The sequence below is a fragment of the Bison bison genome, unplaced genomic scaffold (genome assembly GCF_000754665.1).
Source record: "Bison bison bison isolate TAMUID 2011002044 unplaced genomic scaffold, Bison_UMD1.0 scf7180017864354, whole genome shotgun sequence".
NCBI lineage: Eukaryota > Metazoa > Chordata > Mammalia > Artiodactyla > Bovidae > Bison > Bison bison.
The window spans coordinates 3,452,513-3,477,597 of NW_011494926.1; the positions used below are offsets into that span (position 1 = coordinate 3,452,513).

At 34.1% G+C, this 25,085-nt stretch overlaps 1 protein-coding gene across 17 annotated transcripts in view; it reads left to right on the forward strand.

Annotated features, from left to right (window-relative positions):
- Nucleotides 1-24,092, forward strand: part of RBM26 (RNA binding motif protein 26) — an 82,849-nt gene extending 58,757 nt beyond the window's left edge. For 12 of the 17 annotated variants that reach the window (XM_010855123.1, XM_010855115.1, XM_010855116.1 and 9 more), the window contains 5 exons: nt 423-623; nt 3,759-3,845; nt 13,274-13,387; nt 15,007-16,868; nt 20,859-24,092. In XM_010855123.1, coding sequence (XP_010853425.1) covers nt 423-623; nt 3,759-3,845; nt 13,274-13,387; nt 15,007-15,096 — 492 coding nt within the window. In that variant the 3' untranslated portion in view covers nt 15,097-16,868; nt 20,859-24,092. The remainder of the gene's footprint in view (nt 1-422; nt 624-3,758; nt 3,846-13,273; nt 13,388-15,006; nt 16,869-20,858) is intronic. The other 5 variants (XM_010855109.1, XM_010855111.1, XM_010855110.1 and 2 more) reach the window with 5 other exon arrangements.
- Nucleotides 24,093-25,085: the final 993 nt, after the last annotated feature.

Below are 25,085 nucleotides of genomic sequence, written 5' to 3' on the forward strand. Positions count from 1 at the left end.
TTTAGTAAATAAATAATAGTGTAAATGTACTTATTTTATATATATATATAGGTATTTTGTATCTCTATGTTTAACTTCTGAAGTAATATTCAACACTGCATTATTTGAAACTCAAGAATGGCTGGCCTTTTTGTGATATAGTTTGATGTCTTGGAAAGTAAAGACTTAGTAGAAAAGGTGTATTTAATAATTTTACAACGTTGCTTAAATTAATGTTATTTTGTTTTCTGAATTCATTAGCTCAATTTCCTTTCACTTTAAAAACTAAAACTCTAGCTTGAATTATTAAATGCTTCTGTAGGGCATTCTTTGAATATGATATTCAGTTGTATGACTGATGTCAGATGTGTGACTCATCTGAGTATAACACTTGGCTTGTGTTCGTAATGTGCTGTTTAACCTGTTTGTCTAATCTCTTCTAGGCTGCAAAGCGAGGGATTCTTTCATCTGGTCGTGGTAGAGGAGTTCATTCAAGAGGTCGAGGTGCAGCTCACGGCCGAGGCAGGGGTCGAGGCCGAGGTCGAGGTGTGCCTGGTCATGCTGTGGTGGATCACCGTCCCAGGGCATTGGAGATTTCTGCATTTACAGAGAGTGATAGAGAAGATCTTCTTCCTCACTTTGCGGTACTTTCTTATTGTCCAACGAAACAAATACTGATACATTGTTGGGGGTAATGGATGTTAAAGGAGAAAATATGAAAATGAAATGAGTAATTTAAACCCATTAATCTCACCAAAGTGTTTGATTAATCTATAATAATCTTTTAATTATTTAAGAAGCAAATTGTAGGAGTTTTCTGTTTAATCATTGTCTGAAAGAAATGTTACTTTTCTTACACTTAGTAGGGCTTCAGATATTACGACAGGAATGATTTAAACATTGATTCAGAGAGGGAAGTCCTAGAGTTTAGTTTCATTTGATATTTACTTTTAGAAAAAATTGAGCATGTTGCTTGGGCCATTCAGATTTTTAAAAGTTAAGGTGGAATTTTATTCATTAACACTCTATTCTTGATCTAGCTAACCTAGAAATGAAACAAGACAAAATTTTGGAATAAGATCTTGAAGTTGCCTTAATTGATACCAGGGTATAGTTAGAGTCAGTCTAATGGTAATAGAGTGATGTATGAGGAAGGCAAATAAGAGTCTAGTCCCTGTTAATCCATTATTTTACGTGGATATCCTGGAATATGTTGGGCTCATGTGCAGAATGGAGATTATGTCTGCCTAAAGGCCTTTTTAACTTACATGTTGTGATTCTTAGTGGTATCATAAAAGTTAGTTACTAAGCATCAGTCTTGCCTGCAGCATTAGAGTAATTGCTCTAGATAAAGTATATAAAGTAAATAATCAGTTCTTTACCCTAGAGGATTTTACATATAATGGTTTAACACAAACCAGTTAAAGAAAACTACAAATAATTTATAATCAAGTTAAATTTATTAAAAACTATAACTGCTTCAATAGCTTAGAGAACTTTTTTTCACACAGGCATATGATGGTAAATGAACAGTAAAGTTTCATGAGGTAGTAAAACTGGAACTTGGGTCTTGAAGGATGGGTAAGCTTGTAGATAGGTACACAGGTAGTTGAACCTTTTGAATGTTCAGATTTAAATGTTCACAGTTATATTCCAGGCTGTTAACTGTAGTTACAGATGTGAAACTATAGTTTTTTAGGATATCAAGAGGTATTGAAAGAAATAGTGTATGTTTAAGAAATAACTAAGATGATTAATATTTAATGGTGTTGGGTCCGGAATATCTTATGCTTTATGACTTTAAAGGAATACAGAAAGGAATCAGAAAGTTTTTTCTGGCTTGGAGATACTGTAGCCCAATACTTAACCTACTATATACCCTGTTTCTGTACCTTCCCAAGGGGAAGAAGATCCAGATAAACTTAAGTGTATTACATATAGTTATATAGCTAATCAGGAAATTATTAAAGAATATGCTAAAATAATTTAGACAGACAAGGTGAGTTTAGGAACGTGTTTTGATAAGACTAAAACGGTTTTGGTTTTAGAAACATTAAAGTGAAAGAAAGTGAAAGTCACTCAGTCGTATTGGATTCTTTGCTACCCCATGGAGTATACAGTCCATGGAATTCTCCAGACCAGAATACTGAAGTGGATAGCCTTTCCCTTCTCCAAGGGATCTTCCCAACCCAGAGATAGAACCCAGGTCTCCCACATTACGGGCAGATTCTTTACCAGCTGAGCCACAAGGGAATCCCCAGAATACTAGAATGGGTAGCCTCTCCCTTCTTCGAGGGGGTCTTCCTGACCCAGGAATTGAACTGGGGTTTCCTGCATTACAGGTGGGTTCTTAACCAACTGAGCTATGAGGGAAGCTTAGAAAAGCTTAGAAACATTCAGAGCCTCTAAATGGATATTCATTCTTGCATGAGTTTGGAGATTCAAATTCTACTCAGTTAGTAGTGTTTAATGAACATTTAAAAATTTTCAGTCTTTAAATAAGATAGCTTCTCTATCTCAACCTGTGACTTGACAGGTATCAGAAAAAACCTATAGTACTAAACATTGTTACAAATTATGATTAATGAAATGCTTTAATTTATGCGCTGGAACTAGTATAGTAATAAAACGTTACAGCTAAAACTTACAGAGCACTTATTTTGTGGCTGGTTTTATTCTGAATGCTTTATATAACTCACCATATTATGAGTTATTTTGACACCTCTCTGAGGTAGGTACCTTTATTGTGCTTATTGTAGAGATTGGGAAAATGAAACATGAAGAGATTAAGGAACTTGTTCAAGTATACACAGCTAACACTAACAGAGCTGGGGTCTGACTGATTCTGTGGTCCATTTTCTTTACTATGCCCTAGAGAATTTTTCTTTGTGTAGTGTGTGCATTTAATGAGATTGTGGTTTTAATTTTATTTGAGGGTAAGAAAGAAGGATGATATTAGTAATGATATATAAGGGACTGAAGTTTTATGTGATAAAGGTGCTGTTTTCTGCTCTTTGCAGAAAGATCTTCCTATACATGGAAAAAATAAAATCCAGCACACCCAAAGCAAGCATAATTTAATATGCTTAGCTTGTAAATGTCCTCAAAGAATGTGTTCTAGAGGAGTGTAGAGTAAGAGTAAACAGCAGTCAGATAAACTTTGGAATTGAAAGACTTGGACTCTCATCCTGGTAATTAACTTAGTTACTTTGGAAAAATTACTTGAATCCTCTGACTCTTCCTCCCCTGTCCCCCAGCTTTAAATTGGGAATCAAAAAAACTCAAAGAATATTCTGAGGATAATGATCTGCTTTAGAAAGGATTTAGCATTTTCTGGAATTAGAATAATGAGCATAAAAGAAATGGCAATAAAGAAACTCAGTCTTTGACCAATGTTTCCATTATTTAAAGAACAGTTCAATTGAAGGGATGGGATATAGGTATACTTATAGCTGATTGACTTTGCTGTATAGTAGAAACTAATACAACATTGTAAAGCAACTATACTCCAATAAAAATTTAAAAAATAAAGAATAGTTCAGTCAAGTTTCCCTAATTCTAGAAAGTATAGAATTATAAAATAATATTTGAAAATAAGACTACCCTTTATCTTACAATATCAAGTACTAAAATGAATTACTAATAGTTTTTTTTCTTATCACCCTGAATTGTTATGTATTCTGGGCTATATTTGTTGGCATTTTAATATTTTAAAACCATTAGCATTTTGGATGTTTCAAAATATTTATTTGGAGGAAATACTTTTTTTTAATTTAAAGCAATATGGTGAAATTGAAGATTGTCAGATCGATGACTCTTCACTTCATGCAGTAATTACATTCAAGACACGAGCAGAAGCTGAAGCAGTAAGTATTACAAATAATCTAATTTATTGAAATTCAGATTTAAATGTTTTATAATAAGTTTTAATATAAGTGGTTGTTTTTTTTTTTTTTTTTTTGCTTAACTACAGTTTGACAAGACATAGGACATATGAAGCGGAATTCATGGCCACAAAGAATGTCCTAAAGCAGTTAGGCAGTTTTGATATATAACATGGAATTGTTAGAATAGCTAGTCACCAAGTTGAATGACAAGTTGTACTGTCTTGAGACTTCAGGAATTCTTCCATTCTTTTTAACACCAGTAGGGCCCCTTCACTTTCTCCCTTTCTCAGCTGGCCCGAAACGAGTCTGTTTTGGCAGAAGGAGTGGTGAAGTGTAAGGTAGAAGCAGAAATAATAATCCTGATGGCTACTCTTCTTAATCATCCCTCATCTGCTGCTTTTTAGACTCAGTTGGCTGAACCATGCAGTGTCCCTAGCTCAGGATATCTTCATCTAGGCCTCTACAGCTTTTTACCAAGACATGAATATATAGTGCTAGCCTTTAGAGTCCTTTCAGTGTTCAGTTCAGTTCAGTCGCTCAGTCGTGTCCGACTCTTTGTGACCCCGTGAATCGCAGCGCACCAGGACTCCCTGTCCATCACCAACTCCCAGAGTTCACCCATCCAGCCATCTCATCCTCTGTCATCCCCTTCTCCTCCTGCCCCCAATCCCTCCCATCATCAGGGTCTTTTCCAGTGAGTCAACTCTTCGCATGAGGTGGTCAAAGTATTGGAGTTTCAGCCTCAGCATCAGTCCTTTAATGAACACCCAGGACTGGTCTCCTTTAGGATGGACTGGTTGTATCTCCTTGCAGTCCAAGGGACTCTCAAGAGTCTTCTCCAGCACCACAGTTCAAAAGCATCAATTCTTCAGTGCTCACCTTTCAGTGTAGTTGTCTTCAAATGTATATCTTGAATTATCTTTCTAAAACATGACCAGAAGTATGTGCAACCTTGTCTTTCTTCTGGATTTAAAAGATTAAAAAAAGAAAAATGAGTACGAGGTGTAGGGGATTCATAGTAACGTTTTTAACCCTGTGTGTTCTTTGTTCATGATTGCAGAGAAATAGATGTACCCTTTTGATTTGGGAAAGTGCATTAAGCATTCCAAATAGTTAACCTAATATGAATGGGGAATGGAAGAGTAGAATGGTTTTCAAAAGTTTTGAGATGATTGTGGTCTAAATAAGTTTTGAAAATCTTCTAAATTGATTTACCCTCGTCTAGTAAATATCCCCTGGCAGTGCACTGCTGGGGATTTCCCTGGTATGAGTTGTTCTTGGGACATTGTAGTCTATCATATAAAGACTGTGTGTCTGAGAAGTCTCAGGGAAGTGTTAACTGGGCCCTGGAATAATGGAGTTTCAGAATTAGATTGGTGGGTAGTGGATAGTTTTATAGGAATTTCTTATTCTAGAGTTTTGTTAAGTTTTAAGAAATCTTTTTATTTAAAGGTCTTTTGTGAAAACTAAAGCTAATTCATAATTGATTAAAGTTTAAAACTTTCTTATAAGTTTGTATGTATATGTGTTATATTGAAAAAGAGTTTTGATCTAGTTTTCTCTCAGAGGTATTATAGAGTGTAAGTTAAGAATGAGCTTCCTTTAAATGATGCCTTCAGTGACAATTTTCAAAGTAATGTTGAATAGGTAGATTGAGTACCATCTTTTATGTTCTATTTGTTTTCTGGAAAGTAGTCATGTTATTAAACAATGGTAGTTACATTCAGATGGTTATAGTATTTACCAAATTTGTGAATGTAGTAACTGCTTAAAAAATGTGTATTGTTACTTCTCCCTGTTTATTTACATGACTGAGGGAAAAAAAAACTTTCTGCCTCTTAAGTAAGTTTTGGATGTTTTGCTTTTAATAGGTAAGATCTGTTGACATATGCCATCCTTCTTAGGTTTTGCTTTTTCTCTCTCAGGTGTAAACTTTTTTAATATATTTTTTTATACTGTGTATATATTTTCCAAGCAAATAGCAGTCAGTTGAAAGACCAGGGATTAATGTGTAAAGAGAAATTTTAACAATAAATTATGTGAAGATTGAATAAGTGACAGAACAACTTTGGTTAACTTGGATCTGATGTGAGTTAGGTTGAACAATTTAAAAATTAGTGTGTTTGACATTGAGTTACCAATATTTAATTTTTTCAAAGAAGAATGCTTAAAAAGTACAAAAAATTACTTGTCCCATCACTCAGTTCAGTTCAGTTCAGTTGCTCAGTTGTGTCCGACTCTGCGATCCCATAGACTGCAGCATGCCAGGCCTCTCATCACAATATCATTATATATAATGAAGAAAAATTTAATACCAATATGTGGATGGATAGAACTCAAGCCAAAGGATAGGCTTTCCCAGGAAAATAAATTTGTCCACCTTAATGTTTATTTCCAAATACTTCATTGTTCATAATTTCTGAACCATTGTATTAGATGATTATCTATTTTCTTCAGTCAGTAGATGCATAATATTTTAAAGTAAAAGTACAAGGAATAAGATAATCAAAGACATTCAAATATGACTGAAAAGTAAGAAATTTTCCTCAGAAAAGATACTGAAATATTTTAGCTTTAGGTTGAGTTAACAGAATCATTTTAACTTTAGGTTAAGATGGTTAATGTTTGACTCTGGTTAATTAGACGATGAATCCTGTTGCTTTATTTTCTGTTCTCCGGTTTGTCTGTCACCACCCTCAATGTACTAAAGGTGGATAAGTACCCAAAGAGGACAGAAAAAAGTGACCTCTTCCTATGACTGGTTAGAAAGTTAGTTTTCCTACTCTGAATTGTTCCTATACTTTTGTAAGCAACCAGGATCCGGTTTTAGAATAGGATAGTTAAGTTCCTGTTTTATAAGAGTCAGTCCCAAAGATGACACTCGACAGTCCCAAACTGAAAGAGGTATGAAGCAAAATGAAAGAGACTCTTGTTCTACTGGTAGGTTTTGACACCCATGCCTCAACTCCCAGTAGTTGTGAGGATTCAAAACTTACAAAATTTACTTAGAACACAGTGCCTGGAACATAGTAAATCATCTTGCGTGCATGCTAAGTTGCTTCAGTGATGTCTGACTCTTTGCAATCCTATGAATTGTAGCCGGCCAGGCTCCTCTGTCCATGGGATTCTCCAGAAAAGAATATTGGAGTGGGTTGCCATTCCCTTCTCCAGGGGATCTTCCAGGCCCAGGGATTGAACCCATGTCTCTTGGATTGGCAGGTGGATTCTTTACCTCTGTGAGCTTCTCTTTTAGCTTAGTTGGTAAAGAATCCGCCTGCAATGCAGGAGACGCCAGTTCACTACCTGGGAAGCCCAAACCATCTTAGTATTGCTATTGCTAAGTCACTTCAGTCACGTCCGACTCTGTGTGACCCCATAGACGGCAGCCCACCAGGCTCCCCTGTCCCTGGGATTCTCCAGGCAAGAACATTGGAGGGGGTTGCCATTTCCTTCTCCAGTGCATGAAAGTGAAAAGTCAAAGTGAATTTGCTCAGTCGTGTCCAACCCTCAGTGACCCCATGGACTGCAGCCTTCCAGGCTCCTCCATACATGGGATTTTCCAGGCAAGAGTACTGGAGTGGGGTGCCATTGCCTTCTCCATCTTGGTGTTAGCTATTATTAATATTTGTGTGTGTCTGTGTGTGAATGAGAATTGATTGTTAATGAAACTGAATAGAAACAAGATAGAAGAAATGATTTCAAAACTCTCATTCTTTAGACCTGAAGATAGAAGCACAAAATTGGATTCATAGAGGATAGTTCAACATCAAGTCAGAAACTGATGGGGCTAACTGAATAAATAGTAAATCTGTGGCAAGAACTAAGTGTATAAGTGGATTCAGTCAAGAGAAATCAAATCGTGTTTTTAACAGTCTGTGTGTTCTTACTGATTTACTTAATAGTTAAGTATTGCTATATGATGAACACTGCTATGAGAATGAGTAAATCTAAGTCTGAAGCTTGCGAGAAAGTGGCCATGTAACTTGAACTTAAAGCTAAAGAAATAGAAGTCTTTCTCTATAAATTCTGAAAATCAGATTTTACATGTTTTGAGTTTTGGTGGTTCTTTAATGTAACTCCTGCCTAAACATTATATACTGTGGTTATTAACAAACATTAATAAACTTGGCTTTAACTTTATTTTATAGATAGTTTTACCATTATGATTACTAAAAAAGAAAGATATACTGGGATTATAGCTCTAGCTCTTCTGACTTAGGTCCGTTTTTCCCACAGTGTTTTTGCAGAACATTGGTTTTATAAGAGCTCTAACAAAGGATTTTCTTGTCAGTAAGTTTGTGAAGAGCTGCATTTTGTATGTTCAGTTTAGATATATAATCTAAATAACTTGCAAGGCAAAAGGCAAACACTCCTTGCTTATTCCAATGTCGGGAGCCAGCGTGAGGACCTCTGCCCGTGGCAAAGGTCATGAGGAAGGAGGCTCGACATACGCAAAGGTGGGATCGAGCCTCAGGAGTCCCCCTGGAAATTCTCGAGCATCTACCCCCAAAACCAGAGTCTGCCTACTTTACTACTTTGTGCTCTCACCTACACCTCTGACTTTACGCGGGGCTGTCCCCCACCACCTCTTTCGGAGAAAGAGTTAACTTAGAGCTCCAGTTAAAAATAATTCCTGGGCGTGATAGGAGTGTTTCAACCTACAAACTCCTCTGAAGGTTCTCTAGCCCACCTGACAGGCTTGTCCGGCCACATGTGATTGTTCACAGCCTCTCAACCGTGAGAGGCACGAGATGTTTTAAACCTTCTAAAAACCGGTTCTTTAGAGAAGTTAAAAAACTATTAGTATAGTATAGTGGGCTGATTAGAAATTGTATTGGTGAAGAGTTTTTCATTTGTTGAGCCAATGTTTACGGCTATATCTCCATATCTCTTGTCCCTTATATACATTAATGAATATAACTAACATATAAGAGAAATAAGTATTAACCTTTGATATTAATCACATTGAACCTTAGGCTAAGTAAATTCTTTTCTTAATTAAAACCCACTACACCCCCACCCTATAGGAATGTAACTTTATCTGGTACCTTCAGAAGGTGGCGTCTGTTTTAAAAATAATCACCCCTGGAGAAATAAGTGTTCTAGTTGACTGACCGCTGTCACAAGGAGAGGGTCATAAATTGTCAGCAGGCCCCCTGGCCAAAAGATGATGTAACACCCCTAAGACCTCTGTATACATTTGTATGAAACACCTGACTTTAATAAAAGTCAGGACTGCTGACCCCGCGTGACTTTTGTATAACATCTCAGTGTATAAAAACAGACCCTGGAAAAATAAAAAATGGGATAAGTTCCTCAAAAGACTGGTCTCCCCATGTCGTTCTTTCTCTCACCTTCTGGCTGAATCCCCATCTAGAACGTGGAGGCTCGTCAAGCCTACTAATTATGCCTGGGCTTCCAAGATCTGACTGGGGAGGCCTTAGTGTCTCCTCTCCTTCGGGAGAACGGGAGGACGCCTGTGGCCTACGTAGGTGATGTAAATTCCTTGTCTTGGAATTTTACTAGCTTTCCACGTAAACCAAGTTATTCAGCCTCTTTTCTCCACTGAATTTTCCTACTGAGCTATCCTCATTCTATTACTCTTTATATCTCTAATTAATATTTAATTAAAGCTATCGTATCCTGATTGCCGAAGCTGTCTCTCCTTCGAATTTCCCTGGATCCACCAGGGCTGGACCCCGACACAGTCTTTTCCAAATGTTGTTTCTAGAATCATTTTCTATGTAAGATACAGAGGCTACCTCATAACTACTTTTCATACTTTTTTTCTTCCTTCATTTGTCAAATCTTCAAGCCTTTTTCTTTTTTCCCTTTCTGTCATATGTTTGCATGCTCGCCTTACTTATAATTTGGTGCAAACTTCGAATGATGCTGTGTAAGACTAAATAGGCAAAATCCTAGAGCAAGCTTATGAATAAAATGCTTCAGCACTTAAACAGACTTTTCATTTATACTTCAAAGCATAGAAATTAGAGAAAATTGTAAAATGAACGCCCACAAATTCCTCATTGAGCTTCAGCAATTATCCACTTATGGCCAATCTTTTTTTGTCTATATTCCACCCACTACAACACTCTACCTCCTTGTTTTGGAGCCATTCCCAGTCATACCATTTCAGCTGTAAGCCTTTCAGTGTGTCTCTTTCAATATTAGAGGCCAAATAAAATAAAACAATACTATTATTATACCTAAAAATTATTATTATTCCTTAAATATTATTAAATTCCCAGTCAGAGTTTACATTTCCCTGATTTTCTTACAAATATTTTACTTTCTTCCTTTAGGGATCCATAATAAATGCATATTTTGATTTAGCTTGATTGATATTATACAATTATAAATTCATAGATTTAAACATTTCATGGGTATTGATCCATTGTTCTCAGTTACTGATGTGTCCTGGCTTTGGCTAGTGGCTACTATATAGGTTTGTTGTGAGTTGTTTTGACAGGACTCTAATGGGTTATGATATTTTCTTTCTTTCTGGTATGAAAAGGTGTTCCAGGTTCATCTTACGCATTTTCTCTTCCAGACCATGAACTGGCCATTTCTCTAAGGAGCTCTGGTTCTTATTACTGGGAAAGGTATTTAAAGACCATAGTCTGAGTACTAAGCATGCTCATTACTACTGAGTATGTTAATTATAACAATTTTTTTCAGAGGTCAGAGCTGGGGGTGGGGGAAAAAATGCATTCATATACAGATGTGCACATATACATATACATGTATAGCACATATATACACACGTATAAAGAAAATAAATTGAAGGCTCCTGATATTTCCCATATAATTCTGTACTGTGTGGTTTTTATACACACACACATATACAGGTATGCCCTGTTTTACTGTGCTCTACTTTATTGCAGTTTGCAGATATTATTGTTTGTTTGACAGATTGAAGGTTTGTGGCAGTGCTTCTTTATGCTGATCTGTCGCCACCATTTCCCAACAGCATTTGCTCACTGTATGTCTCTCTATCACACTTTGGTAATTTCTGCAATATTCCGAACTTTCTCATTATTATTATTATATTTGTTCTGGTGACCACAGAACAAATGGTGGTTGTTTGGGAGCACCATAAACTGTGCCCATATAAAATAGCAGATTCAGTCAATAAATGTGTTCTGACTGCCCTGTCAAGCAGCCATTCTGTATCTCTCCCTCTTCTCGGGCCTCCTTGCTCCCTGAGACAAAATAACCTTGGAATGAGGCCAGTTGATAACCCTACAGTGGCCTCTAAGCATACAAGTGAAAGGAAGAGTCTCACGTTGCTCACTTTAAGTCAAAGGCTAGAAAGATTAGGCTTAGTGAGGAAGGTATATCAGAAGCTGAGCTAGGACAAAAACGAGGCCTCCTGTGCCAGTTATTCAAGGTGTGAACACAAAGGAAAAGTTCTTGAAGGAAATTGAAAGTGCTACTCTAGTAAACACAAGAATGAAAAGAAAGTGAAACAGCCTTACCGCTGATGTGGAGAAAGTTTAGTGGTCTGGAGAGGACATCAATCCAGCCACAGTATCCTCATAAAGAAAGAAAGTGAAGTCGCTCAGTCATGTCTAATCCAGAGCAATGCCCTGTCTGTTTTCAGTATTGTGAGGGCTGAGAGAGATGAGGAAGCTTCAGAGGAAAAGTTTGAAGCCAGCAGGGATTGGTTCATGAGGTTTAAGGAAAGAATCTATCTCCATAATATAAAAATGCAAGTGCCAATACAGAAGCTGCTGTGAGTTATTGGTAAAATAATTAATGAAGATGGCTACTGTAAACAAATTTTCAGTGTAGATGAAACAGCCTTATATTGAAAGAAAATGCCGTCTAGGATATTCATAGCTAGAGAAAAGTCATGGCCTGACTTCAAAGCTTCAAAGGTCAGGTGACTTTTGTTTGGGGCTCACGCAACTGATGCCTTGAAGCTGAAACCAGAACTCACTTAGCATTCCAAAAATCCCAGGCTACTTAGATTTATGCTAATTTTACTCTGCCTTATAATGTGTAAATTTTGAGTAGGGAATGGCAACCCTCTCCGGTATTCTTGCCTGGGGAATCCCATCGACAGAGGAGCTTGGAGGGCTGCAGTCCATGGGGTCTCACAGAGTCAGACACAACTGAGACCAACGCATACGCATAACGGGTAAATTGAACAACAAAGCCTGGATGACAGCACCCAGTAAATAATTTTAAAACTAAAACTTTAGAGAGTTGTAGATTCACCTTGTGCATTTGAAGTACGTATTGAATATAGAGATGTGCAAAATTAGATCATAAGAAATTTTTGAAGAACTTACTATAGATGACATCACTAACATCACTAACATTTTCTTTAGCTGGATGAAAACATGAATTTTATGAGTAGACATTTTGTGTGAGATAGTTCGAATTCCTTGCAGGAATGTGCTTTTATGTAATATTTACAGCCTCAAAAACTTAATTTGTTTCTGGACTTAAGTATTATATATAAATACTTAAAATTTCTTTAGTTATATGACATGATGGGGTCATGGACTAAAAATTTCTGAGCTACATTTTAATAGGCATGAAATCTTTTAAAGTAACCATAAATTTATATGTGTAGATTTAAAAGTTTTACCTGGGGACTTTATATCATACTACTTGTGGTCAGATGTCATTAAACATGTAATTGTTTCTACATTTCACATTATGCTGTACTTTGAGGTTTTGCTGTAAATCTTTGGTGACAGTTATTTTGGTTTGTTGCTAATGTTGATTTATATTAGTTCACATTACTTTAATTTGAAAGCACTCTTTCTGAACCAGCCATTTAATGTAGCAAGTATTTAGGCTTGACTGTTTACTCAGTTTTCATTATATGCAACTCTGAAAGCTTTGTAGGGAAGTTCTTTAGTTTTCAATAGAAAAGCTCAGTTTTTTTTCTTCATTGAGATATTTGTATTTTGTATTAGTGATGGATCAGGCATTTTATGGTATTTGTGATTATTTGATGTAATTTAAGTATAAATACACATGCAAAATTATCCTTAAATTTATTAGAGGTTTCTAGTTTCTAGTTACTGTATGAGTCATTTGTGAATTAATAAGAATTAAAATACAAAACCAGAATCTTGAAGTGCTTTGCAGTTATTGCCCTGAGTAGCAGTTATCATTTTACTGTAGACTTGGAGACATAGTTCTTCTAGTCACATATTGGCCAGTAGTGAAATAGCTCTACTCAAATCACTAGGCTGACTTTAGAAATAAATAACAATATAAAGTAAATTATAAACTGCAATAATAAATAGTAAATAGAGAAATAAACCACAAAGCAAAAATAGACAACTGTCTTCACTTGTATTTAATATTAGGTACTATAACATTTCATTGTTTTCTTCATAAATTATTAATGTTCTGTATTCCAATGTTTTTCGTTGTTTTAGGCTGCAGTTCATGGAGCTCGTTTCAAAGGGCAGGATCTAAAGCTGGCATGGAATAAGCCAATAACTAATATTTCAGCTGTCGAAACAGAAGAAGTTGAACCTGATGAAGAGGAAGTATGTTTTTTTTTTTTTTTTTTCATTTGCTTTTACCCTTAAATGTTTATTTTTATATAAAATATGATCTATGGCTGTGATTTTAACATAAAGCTTTTATTCCTGAGCTACTTTCCAGGCAGGGGATAGCAGATAAAATGCAGATGATTAAATTTTATGTATTAACGATAACTGTGGATTTCTAATCCAAAAAGAATATCTGAAAATCATATATATACTCAGTTTTCATTTATTCTTAGAAGACAATAATTGCTCATTAGATTTTTATCCACAGGAAGTCTTGTGATATTTTAAGTTTTAGAGTATATATTTACTTAATTACTTTATTGACATTTCAGGTTTTAATTCATATCATTTTAGTTCATTAGAATGAATGCCTGCTATATGGTAGATACTGCAATAGGCAGAAAAATGAATAAGACACGGTCCCTATCATCAAGGAGCAATACAATCTGGAAAAGAAGGTGGTGATAGACACAAGAAACTAATTATAATAAAAGGCAGATTGATATGGTGAATAAAGATTTGAACAATATGCTGTGGGTACGCAGAGGAAGGAATGATTGTTTCTTTCCAGAAGAATCTTGAAGGAGGTGGTAGCAGTGTAGCTGAACCCCAAGTGATAAAAAAAAAAGCTTTTCATAACCAAGAACTTGGACTGGTAATAGTTAGAGAGGCATTATAATTGGCAGAGATATAGGTGTGGAATAGTATATTTTTTCTTGCATAACAGCAGTTAGTCTTATGGCTGAGAGGGGGGAGCATAAAGACCACTGAAGTGGGAGAGCCCTTTGAAACCAAAAATCTAAAATAAGCAACTCTGTTTTGTTTAATCATGAAATAAGCTGTAGGAAAAAAAATTGAGGAAGTTAAGGAATAAAGGTAAGGTGGGAAAACTAAATGGTTCCATGTTTTACCTTGATTAGATTTTCATTATGGCACTTCATTTTGTTTGGAGAGCATTTGAGGCTGTTATACATGTCCATAGTCAAATGCAAGAATAAAATGTGTATTTTGAAACTCATATACATGATTTGTCATTTTATATTTTAGATTATACCTTTGTCCTTCCATGAGTTTGAATTGAATGGGGAGAAAAGCAGGAGAGCTCCTGGTATTAGGTATTTTGAAAAGTTTGAAAAGTAGTCTGAGAAGCTTTTATGAAGGGAATGGGGAAAAGAAAAGAATGCTGTAAAAGAAAATGTTTGTTACATACAGCAGAAAAGAAATATAAGTATTGATAAACTTTATTCAAGTTATTGGTTGATTTAGTGTCAGAGAAGAATTACTGATGTTTTCTTAAAAAAAAAAAAAAGGTGTGCAGCAATGTTTTGTAGGTATAGAAGATGGCATAATTTGATGAAGAGAGGCAGGAGAAATGGCATGTACAAAGGCTTACAACTTTGATTTTTTTTTTAGTGTCTGTGATGTAAGCAGTAGAATAGATAGTATTGAGAAACCTTTGAGTGGATAAAGGTTGCTTTTGTTTCTTGAATGGTCTAACTATAGAAATACCTTTTGTATTCGACTCTGTTGAGAGTAATCAGTATTTAAAAGTGTCACCTTTTTTCTTTTCTTTTTTTTTTTGGGTAAATTCCTAAATGCATTTTAACCTAAAGTTTCAGGAAGAGTCTTTGGTGGATGATTCATTACTTCAAGATGATGATGAAGAAGAAGAAGACAATGAATCTCGTTCTTGGAGAAGATGATTTGACTGATCATTGATCTGCATATGATAGAACTCTACCTGTGTTTCATTAGTATTATCTAATGTACTTTTACATATTTGTAAAAACAATTTTTGGTAAAATGTAATGAAGATGGATTTCACAAATAGACAAAAGAGAAGAAAACTACCTTCTGAATCCTGTATTTTGAAAGATTGATGTTTGCGTTTTATTTCAGTAAACAATTGGTAAAGACATCACACTAGAAACATATGCAATGTTTTTATTACATACTTACTGAACATTACAGAATTATTTGGGTTCTTTGTAATTTAATGAATAGGTCTGAAGACTTAATGACCAATACTTGTTATAACTTAGAGAATTTTGTTTTACTCCAAATAAGGAATGAATTTGCATTTAAAATCTTAATGAATGTTTTCAAAAAATGAATAGATAACATAGTACTCTAACTAAAGTCTCCAAGTTATGTATTCATAATATTACATAGTAGTATGCTTAGGCTTTACTATGTATTAGCCTTTTGTTGGACTTGTGTATGTATTTTACCATATGGGTTTTAATGATAACGGTGTATGACTGCTTTGCATTTGAGTCCTTATGCATTCAGATGTTAAAAAATAAAGTGGAATGGTCTCTTGAAAAGAAAAGAAAAGAAAAAAGCAATGACAAAAAAAAAAAGACAATGTTCCTTGATTTAAAAAAAGAAAAAAGAAAAAGAAAGAAAAGAAAAAGAATTAAAATAAATAGACCATTCCAGATGGTGATCTACCCTTCTCCCCAGTTATCACAAAAGGAGCTATAATCACTAACTTATTCTTAATAATGGTTACTGGTACCTTTACAATAATGTACAATCCATTGTTTAAAATTTATACCACTTCAGTTTGGTTTGATCCTATAAACTTTCAACAGATGTCTTAAAATTTAAAAGCAGGCTGATTAGTTTGGAACCAGACTTCAAGTAGAGATAACATTTGGTGAATAAGAAAACATCACATTACATTTTGGATGTATGAAAGAAAACTTGACCATTTGAAGATGTATGAATAAAGAAATGTACTATAGATACTACTTTAGGAAAGCACTGTTTGGTAAGTGTTCCAGTCTGATATTTTAAGTGTGCATTTCCTATACTTCTATAAAAAAAATCTTTGACATTTGCAACAATATTGTGATTTTTAAGTGGACTTCTCTCATGTTCTCTGACAACATGATCATTGAAAGTTGATATAGCAGTTTCTAGGAAATAAATGCGTTCTTTGTAGAATGGAGGGTGGGAGACTACATATTTATCTTTTAAAATTTATCCTTTTGGTTGCAAGTATTTCTGCCCCTTCTGAGATTACAGTGATTATATTGAAAATCACACACAAAAAAACTTTCTTCCCATGCTGGGGTCCTCACAGTCACAAACTGTAATTTCACCACCATAGTCTTTTGCCAGTGGAGTAGCTCATGGATGCTGTTCCTCTTTTTCTTTTCTTCCTCCACTTAAAGTTGTATATATACTCCCAACGGTAGTTCTGTTTCATAGGAACGTTTTGGCTTGCAGTTGATGCACATGTTTATATTTAAAATTTCACTGTCAGATGTCTTTTGTCACAATAGTGACTTTACTCAGAACTTCTTTACTATACTTAGAGCTGTGATATATTTTTATGTATAGTCTCTTGTATGTTGACTATGTGCTATTCTGATTCATTAGGTAAGTTTGTTTTCTTTTCTTTTTAGTAGTCGTGAAAGATGCCAAATTGGCAGAGGCTCACGTTTCTTCTCTTTACACCAAACAGGTATTATAAAGAAAGAAAATCTTTCAAAGGCCAGTTAAATCTCCATACTGATTTTTGGCTTTATAATTTGATTAGCAAATTTTAGTGTGCTATTGTGTAATTATTGTAAAATTCCCTTATAATGTAACTGAAATTATATATTGTTTATTTAAATTCATAAATAGCTAATCACTTTCCCTATTCTTAAATTCTGTCATAACCTAAAATTAAAATGTTTTACACCGTGTTGCTTTGAATGAATCAGAACGCAAGAATGTTTTGATTGGGTCCTAAAGTATGGGGATTAAATATTAGCAACATTTATCAGGTTCATAATTATATTTTTATTATCATTAATATTTTAATTGTAAATATTATTTAGTATTAAATTGCTATTGGATTTTTTAAATTAATGAGTATGTTTATAAAAAAAATACTAGTACTCTACATGTACTTTCATGTGTTCTCATTTAAAACTTAAGATATCCATTTTACAGGTAAGGAAACTTAGGCTAATAGAGATGGAATGACTTGCCCAAAGTGATAGCTAGTAAATAGAAGGACTAGATTTGAATACAGGCACTCTGATTTCAGTGCCAGCTTTTTTAAAAACTATGTTGCTACCTCCTTCGTAATTATTGATCGGGCATGAGATTGTGTTTGCAGTAAATGTAGTAGATGTTACACAAAATTACTAGTCTTTGGTCATTAGCCAGTTCATACCTTAACCATCCCTTTTAATACAGCACTTTGTTCATATCTCTGTTATAGTACTTATGTTGTAATATAGTTTATCTGGTTTATATGTCTGTCTTCCCCACTAGATTACAAGCTCCTCTAAGAAGGGGACCATGTCTTATTCATCTTTATCTCTAGTGATTATCATAAAACCTGGCTCATAGTGGACATTCAGTTGTTTGTGGGATGAATTAATGAATGAATGCATATTTAAATCTCCAATAATGGAGTGACAATTACCTCCCTTGTTAATTCTTATCAATTTTCCAGAAATCTTTCTTGAAGGTCTTCTCAATCAATTGGGATCATCTTAGTAAACAGTTGATTCTGTTAAGTATTGTACCAGTGGGGTTTCTTACAAATAGTGATGGAGGAGTATACACATAGTCTTAGCGGAATTTCCATAGCAATTAGTAAGCTATTAACATTTTGGAATATTAAATGTCTGTTTCAGGAGTAAGATAGCCTTTTGGTTTCTATGATTGTGTAAGAACAGAAATGTCAAGAGCCACTAATCTAGTCCATCCCATTAATTTTTTATATTCAAAGATGAGCAAGTATAGAGTACTGGACAAGTGTTAAGAGATTTAGCTTTTGTTCCCAAGCTCTGTAACTAATTCTCTGGCCTTAGAAAAGTCTCTTAACTTATCCAGGGTTGTTTCCTTGTCTGTAAAATGAAAAGGGTTGGACTAGATGATCTCTTCGGAGAAGGCAATGGCACCCCACTCCAGTACTCTTGCCTGGAAAATCCCATGGACGTAGGAGCCTGGTAGGCTGTAGTCCATGGGGTCGCTAAGAGTTGGACAGAACTGAGCGACTTCACTTTCACTTTTCACTTTCAGGCATTGGAGAAGGAAATGGCAACCCACTCCGGTGTTCTTGCCTGGAGAATCCCAGGGACGGGGGAGCTTGGTGGGCTGCCGTCTATGGGGTTGCACAGAGTCAGACATGACTGCTGCAACTTAGCAGCAGCAGCAGATGATCTCTTAAGGTTCCTTTCACATCTTTAGTTTCCCTGGTAGTATATTAGTGTTTGATCTAAAACAGTTTAACATATCTATACCAGTTCTCCCTACCTGTTGTTGCTGTTACTGTTTCTATCATCAGTAGAAGCAACTTAGATTTGGTTATGATAAGTCATACAGTGTGTCTTGGTACAGTTTTGTATACTGTTCCAGATGTTTGCTTTTGCTACACAAATTACATTTAACCTAAAAAGTATAGATTAACTTCTGTATTCACACTTTTTCTTCGTACTTACAACTTCCTTTCAGTTCTAAACTCAGAGTTTAGAACTCTTTTTTATTATAGTATTTACCTAAAACTTGAAATACATTTTTTAATTCTGCAGTTTTCCTTAGAAGTTCTTTGCTATAGTGTAGATCTGGGCTGAAGTGGGAATGAAGAAGGAATTGAGATGTAGACAGCTACTTTTTTCAGGAAAAAATGGAAGGAAATTATATATCATTTGTTAAAAGATTGATTAGGATTACCTCAAGGGATGGTGGAGTTGTCATTTTACATATTTCATTCAGTATCTTATGTCTCTACATAGCAGTGTTGTTTTAAATGTTATTGGATAATTGTAACATTTAAAAATTAATTTTGGTAGTTAACCAGTATTCAGCATTTAATGAAATCGTGTTGCATGAATGGGATAGTATTCCATAGCTCTTGTTTTATTTTGTGATATGATCAAATGTATCAAACGATAGTTTACTATTAAGATAAGACTTCACTGTTTTAGCTGACTACCTGTGAAAAGTATGGTTTAATTGGAGGAAATTTCTTCTTACTAGAACTGTTTTATGGGGACTGTATTTTCAGTCTTACTTGGAACAATACTCACTGGTTCTAAAGGTTATAAAAAGAAAGCAAACATTTGCTCATCTAGTATGTTGAAATATCAATGGCTATTTTAGAGTATCATACAAACTATCAATTTATATTTTCTTTCTTTTTTCCTTACCTGTAGTGTAAACTAATTATAGAAAAATAGTTTTAGTCCTAGAATTTATGTAAACATTTGTAAGATTTTTTTTTTTCTTCCCTTACAAAAAAAATCTTAGCATTTTAAAACAAAAATGTCCTGTGTAAAAGTTTTGGCTTGTTAGCTTAGTTCAGTAAGCTTGTTAGCTTATTTTTGGTCCTTTACAGTGCTATTCCCATTCTTCTGAAACCCTATATGATTAAAAGTAGAAATTTAATCTAGGGATAAATCATGAACATACAATATTTGTAAGGCAGAAAGAAAAAATTTCCTTTTCCCATATTTTCAGAAACTATCTTATTAACTTTTGAACGGGCTAGTTGCTCTAAGGTATGTATACAGCATACAGGCTTTTAGAGAAGAATAGATTTTTTTGCTCTCTGATTATTGTATACCTATCAGATGACAGCAGATTATCTGACAGATAATCTGACAGATCTGATATCCAGAATAGCTATCTAAAAGACCCAAGAAAGAAAGAAACCTTGGTGAATTTGATTGACAGTCGCATTAGTAATTTCTAATGAAAACGTTATACTTATTCAGTAGAGAAATTCCTAATTTGGTTCTTGCATTTTATCAGTATTATGTACTTATTAGATTAGTATAATTGAAGCATTTTTTACTTTTTTGTACCAATTTATGTTTCTTTTCTAACCCTTCCCTCCCTGTTACTTTATTTCATCCATCCTCTTATCTCATCATCCAAGTTAGTCTTCTTTTGTATACCAAACACTGTCTCATTTTGATATGTTCCTTTTTATTTACTTTTCTTGTTTATCATTATGCTTAGTATAGTATTTTATGTCATACAGTGTGATTGAAGAATGAAATGGTTATCCCATGGAGTTTAAGGAAATTACATATATAGCTCATGATTATTTTGTAGTCCTTGGGAAACTTAAGACAATTGTTCTTGCTTTTATTTTTTTATCAATATCTTGAAATTTGTTAATGATTTCTTAAAATTGTTACTTTTCCAACCCACACTGATAAAAATTTACTATATGGTCCATGATGACATTTCCTAATGAAAAATTTGGATCATAATCGTGTTGCCGAGCTGTTATCTGTGCAGCTTAATGAAGCGTGTTGCAGAGAGGTTTTGTTAAAATCATTTTAAACCATGGTTGATCTTTGTAAAATTTGTCTGCAACTTTCATTTTGATTCTTTTCTCAGATGTAATGTTTTTAAAAAGTTAAGGTCATTGTATGGTATGATTCAAGTTTTAGATTTATTTACTGTTTTCAAAGTTTTTTTTAATAGTCTTCTCTTTTTCCAGCAGAGGGAGATCATCATTGCCTGAATTTAGCTTTGTGACTACAACAGCAAGACCTGTTCCTGTCTGGAGACGACTGTTACAATAATATGACACTATCACTTTATGTTTGCCCTTTATCAGTTTGAATAGATGTTTACATGTACCATAATTAGCATTTTTATTTTTCCAGTTCAATTTTAGGGTACATCTGAGTCCAGAAGTAAATCTGAGTGTGTGCTTTGTCTGATCTTATACTTAAATGTTTTCTCCCCTTTATAGCTGTTTGTTTTTAAACACTCTAAGAAGGAAAAACAAATCCTCTTGGTTTTCCTAACATGAGATGAGTTTTCAGGCTCAGCCAAGTTGAAATTGTATCTAGGAAATCTATAAAGCCATGATACTATGTTCATCAGCATGAACAATCTAGAATGATGAAAATGATTAAAAAGTTAAACCGTGGTTTGGCTTTACTTTTTCTGGGCTTTAGGATACATTTCTGGAGTTAGGGTGGTTACTTACAATAATTTTGAACAAATGGTTAAAATATTTTTTTCACATGGTAATAACTTGCCTGTTTCTTCTAAATATATTTATTGAAGTCTACGCCAAGGCCACTTACCCAAATAATTTTTAAAAAATTCTTAACTCTTCAAAATCAACAAGGAGAATAATTTGCTTTTCAAGTAATATGGGATGATCTGTGAATTATAAATACTGAGAAATATCTAATGAACGTCTAATTTACACAGTGTTTCCTTGTTTTCTTCACTTGCAACGAAGACATCAAAGACAATCTTAAAAGCAAGGGGAAATAGTGTGTGTCTAACACTGTTAAAGACTGTAGATTTCTTGCCTTAAGAGGTGTATGTCCGTGTTCTTTATTTATAAGCAATATGGTGTAGAATTATTTATAAAGAGTGAAGTTAAATTTTATTCTAAATTTTCACCCAAAATACCCTCTTTATAATGAGCACCATAAAGTTTTCAGAACATTAATTTCTTAGTATTCCTTCTTGGATTCTCATTAACATTTTAGAAGTTAACACTTGATCACAAGTTTTCATTAAGAGTCCAAATTATATTTGATTCTCTTCACCCTTGTTTTCCGTTTATTTTTAGTTCCATTCAGCCATGCTCACATTTTCACCTTTTTGTGCAAAGTTAACTGTTCTGCAAGCACTTTTTCTTGAGTATGCATTGCATTTGTCGCCAGGAAAAAAGAATGAATATGTCAGACATAATGTAAATTATCTATTTTGATTCATATTAATTGAAAACAGCATGGTTAATGTAGGCTTGGTTTAAAGGAACAGTAAGTATTTTGGAAATTTTTCTTATGTATGACCTTGTAGCCTACAAGGCATTTTAAAATTAGACTTTTGTATTAGTTCACATTGTAAACTAACGTGTGGCCACTGGGAGTTTGCAGATATTTTCCCAGATTAGTTCAGTATTTTTTCTTTGTAAGGAGAGCTTCTCTCTCTGTGTAATAGTTAGAATAGCTCTAACGTGCTGGGCTGAAAACCCAAAGATAATTCTCTGAAGAGACCGTACTTGGCTGTTATCAGCTTTGGGTTGGTTAATAGCTGTGGATCACATACCACTACTCTCTCTTATTTTGTCATCTTCCTTTTTTTTCACCCCCTTGTTTTTAAATTAAAAACAAAATAAAGCAAAATGAAATTGAACATGCCATTGGGAATCAGAAGTTGAGATGATTTAATTCTCGTTAAAATCATTGCACTTTTTGAAAAATTGCTTTGAGATCTGGTAGGTCAGGTACATATTTTAATAATTTCCCATATGTTTATTAATTAAAGATGAGGATTTTCATTATTTCATTTTCCTGAAGAGGATTCTCATGGAGCTATATGTAGATAACTGTACAGAATCACTTTTGTGTAATTGAATGAAGCAGTTTACCTCTGCACGATTGCATTATGAAAGCCTTTTATATATCTTTATATTTTTCAATATACTTAGATTTTACACTATTAGCTGCCCTAGTCATGCTATATGTGTGTTTTTTTTTTCAAATAGAGTTTATAAATATTTGTGCTCAAAGTACAGATCAATTGAATATTTTTGGTCTTGTTTACAAGAGAAATAATAACTTTAAAGTGATGCAGCCCCTCAAGTGTCTTAGGAAAAAGTCATTGGTGCTACAAAACCTTTCAATATCATTTTTCAACCTGTTATCCAGACTTTGCTGAGCTTAAATCTATGATTGCTTATAACTTAATCTAATCTAGCAGCATAATTATAAAAGTGGTCTGTGATGAGCCAGGTAAAGAGCCCAGCCAATTAGAAACACCCTGTAATTTAAAGAGAATGATGCAGAATGACATACTAATTGGTGTCCAACTTCCCAGAAAGAAAACATTTTCTTCAATTTGTCAGCAGCTCTTTTGATAAGAGGAATGGTTAATATGACTAGAAAAAAAAAAAAAAATGATACGTTGAGCATGGCTCAGTTTTCCCAGTTGCAAATGGAAAACTTTTCTAATCCTAAAAAATGGTGTAATCCTCTTCTGCATTCAATTCCCATCTGTCTTTTACTCATCAGGAGGCAGGGTAATTCTTAAATATTTATAGAACATTTGATGAGTTGTAAAGAGATGTATTATTTACATTGTACAAGTTTTGTGTTGATGTGCAGATTTTCTGCATCTGCAAGACTTCATTCCAGCATCTTAGTGAATGTTCTTAGGATACAGTTTTTAAGTATCAGCAAAGCATTCATAGATGTTTACTTTTGATTCTCAGAATCCTGAACCTGTTTTGGGTGTAATATTACTTCAGAACATGTCTGGCACAAGATTTCCTTTAATAGTGGTTTAGTTGAACTCAATTTCTGTGGATTGTTGAACCTAAAAGCACCAAAGGAATTCTTTCTTGTCTGGAGACTGGATTATTCCAATTTTTAATACCTGTGCCCATAAGTATCCCATTTCATGAATGTGTGTTGGCATGGGGGGAAAATTCCCTGCTCTTTGAGTGGAGCGAAAGTAATTGGTTAAGCTGTAGCAGCTTTTTTGTTTATTTTTAAAGTGATAAAACTTGAAAATGGTAAAACTTGAACTAGAAAACTACTCTTGTATGCCTAGAATGTTTATAGTATTATGTGTTTATGTGGGGTTGTCAACATTTTTATTATTTATAGTTGAATTATGTTGTTTTGTTTGTTAATACCCATAATGTTTATTATTTTTATATTTTGAAAATTTTTTAAATAAAATAGTCTTACTAAAAGCAGTTGTTAACTTTTTAAAATTGTCCTGCATTTTGCATCAATTATATTAACATAGAGTAGAAAGGAGAATTTGCAGCTCTCAGGCATTGCACAGTTGAAAATTCTGAAAATATTTATATGAAGAAATGGCTCTATATTGCCTCTTCCTCTCTTCACAGCCATTCTCACTTAAAATTGTTTTAAATCACCTTTGGTACCAAAGTGTTCTTGACTCCTTTTGTCACACATATACAAAAATCTTCCGTATCCCTTTTCTCCCTAGTTCCTGCCTATTTATTGCTGGAAATGTTCTCTTTATTTCATTTGGGGACTAAAAAGTTTCTCCTTATCATGAGTGATTGTATAACGATACTCTAATATCAGAGAAGGACTACCATAGATTCTGAAGTGAAATTAGAGACATGAAGCATTTCTGTCAACCTCGAAGGCCAATGAAAGTTTTCAGAACGTCCCTCCATAATTTTCAGTTTTCATCTGAATGTTTATTCTCCTGATCTAATTTGATCTGCTTTTCCAGCATTCAACATGTTCATTTCATGCTTTTATTGAGTGAACAGTATTGTGATATTTTTTTTTTTTTTAATTGCAGATATTCCTTCTGTTATCTATAACATGGGTTAAATAAGTTTGGTAGTTGCCTATCTTCCACTGTTTCTACAGGAAAATACATTATCATTTCAAAGTGCATAAGTCGATAAAAATCCAATTAGAGATCTGGTTATGAAATAGAAGTCTCTGGCTTGAAGTAGAGGATTTTGGTTAATACATGATGACAGTAAAATTATTAAAAATTATATAATATGTGGAATATTTGCAGAATAATCATGTTAGCCTTCACTTAACCTGGGAAATACTTCTGTATAGAGTATGAGTGGATTTGGTCTTTTTTAATCCTGTAAAAAATCACATATGACATACTGTCGAAAAGCTAGACCTTCAAAATAAAAAGACAAAGAGGTAGGATGATAGAAAGCCTGTCATTTACAAATGATCCC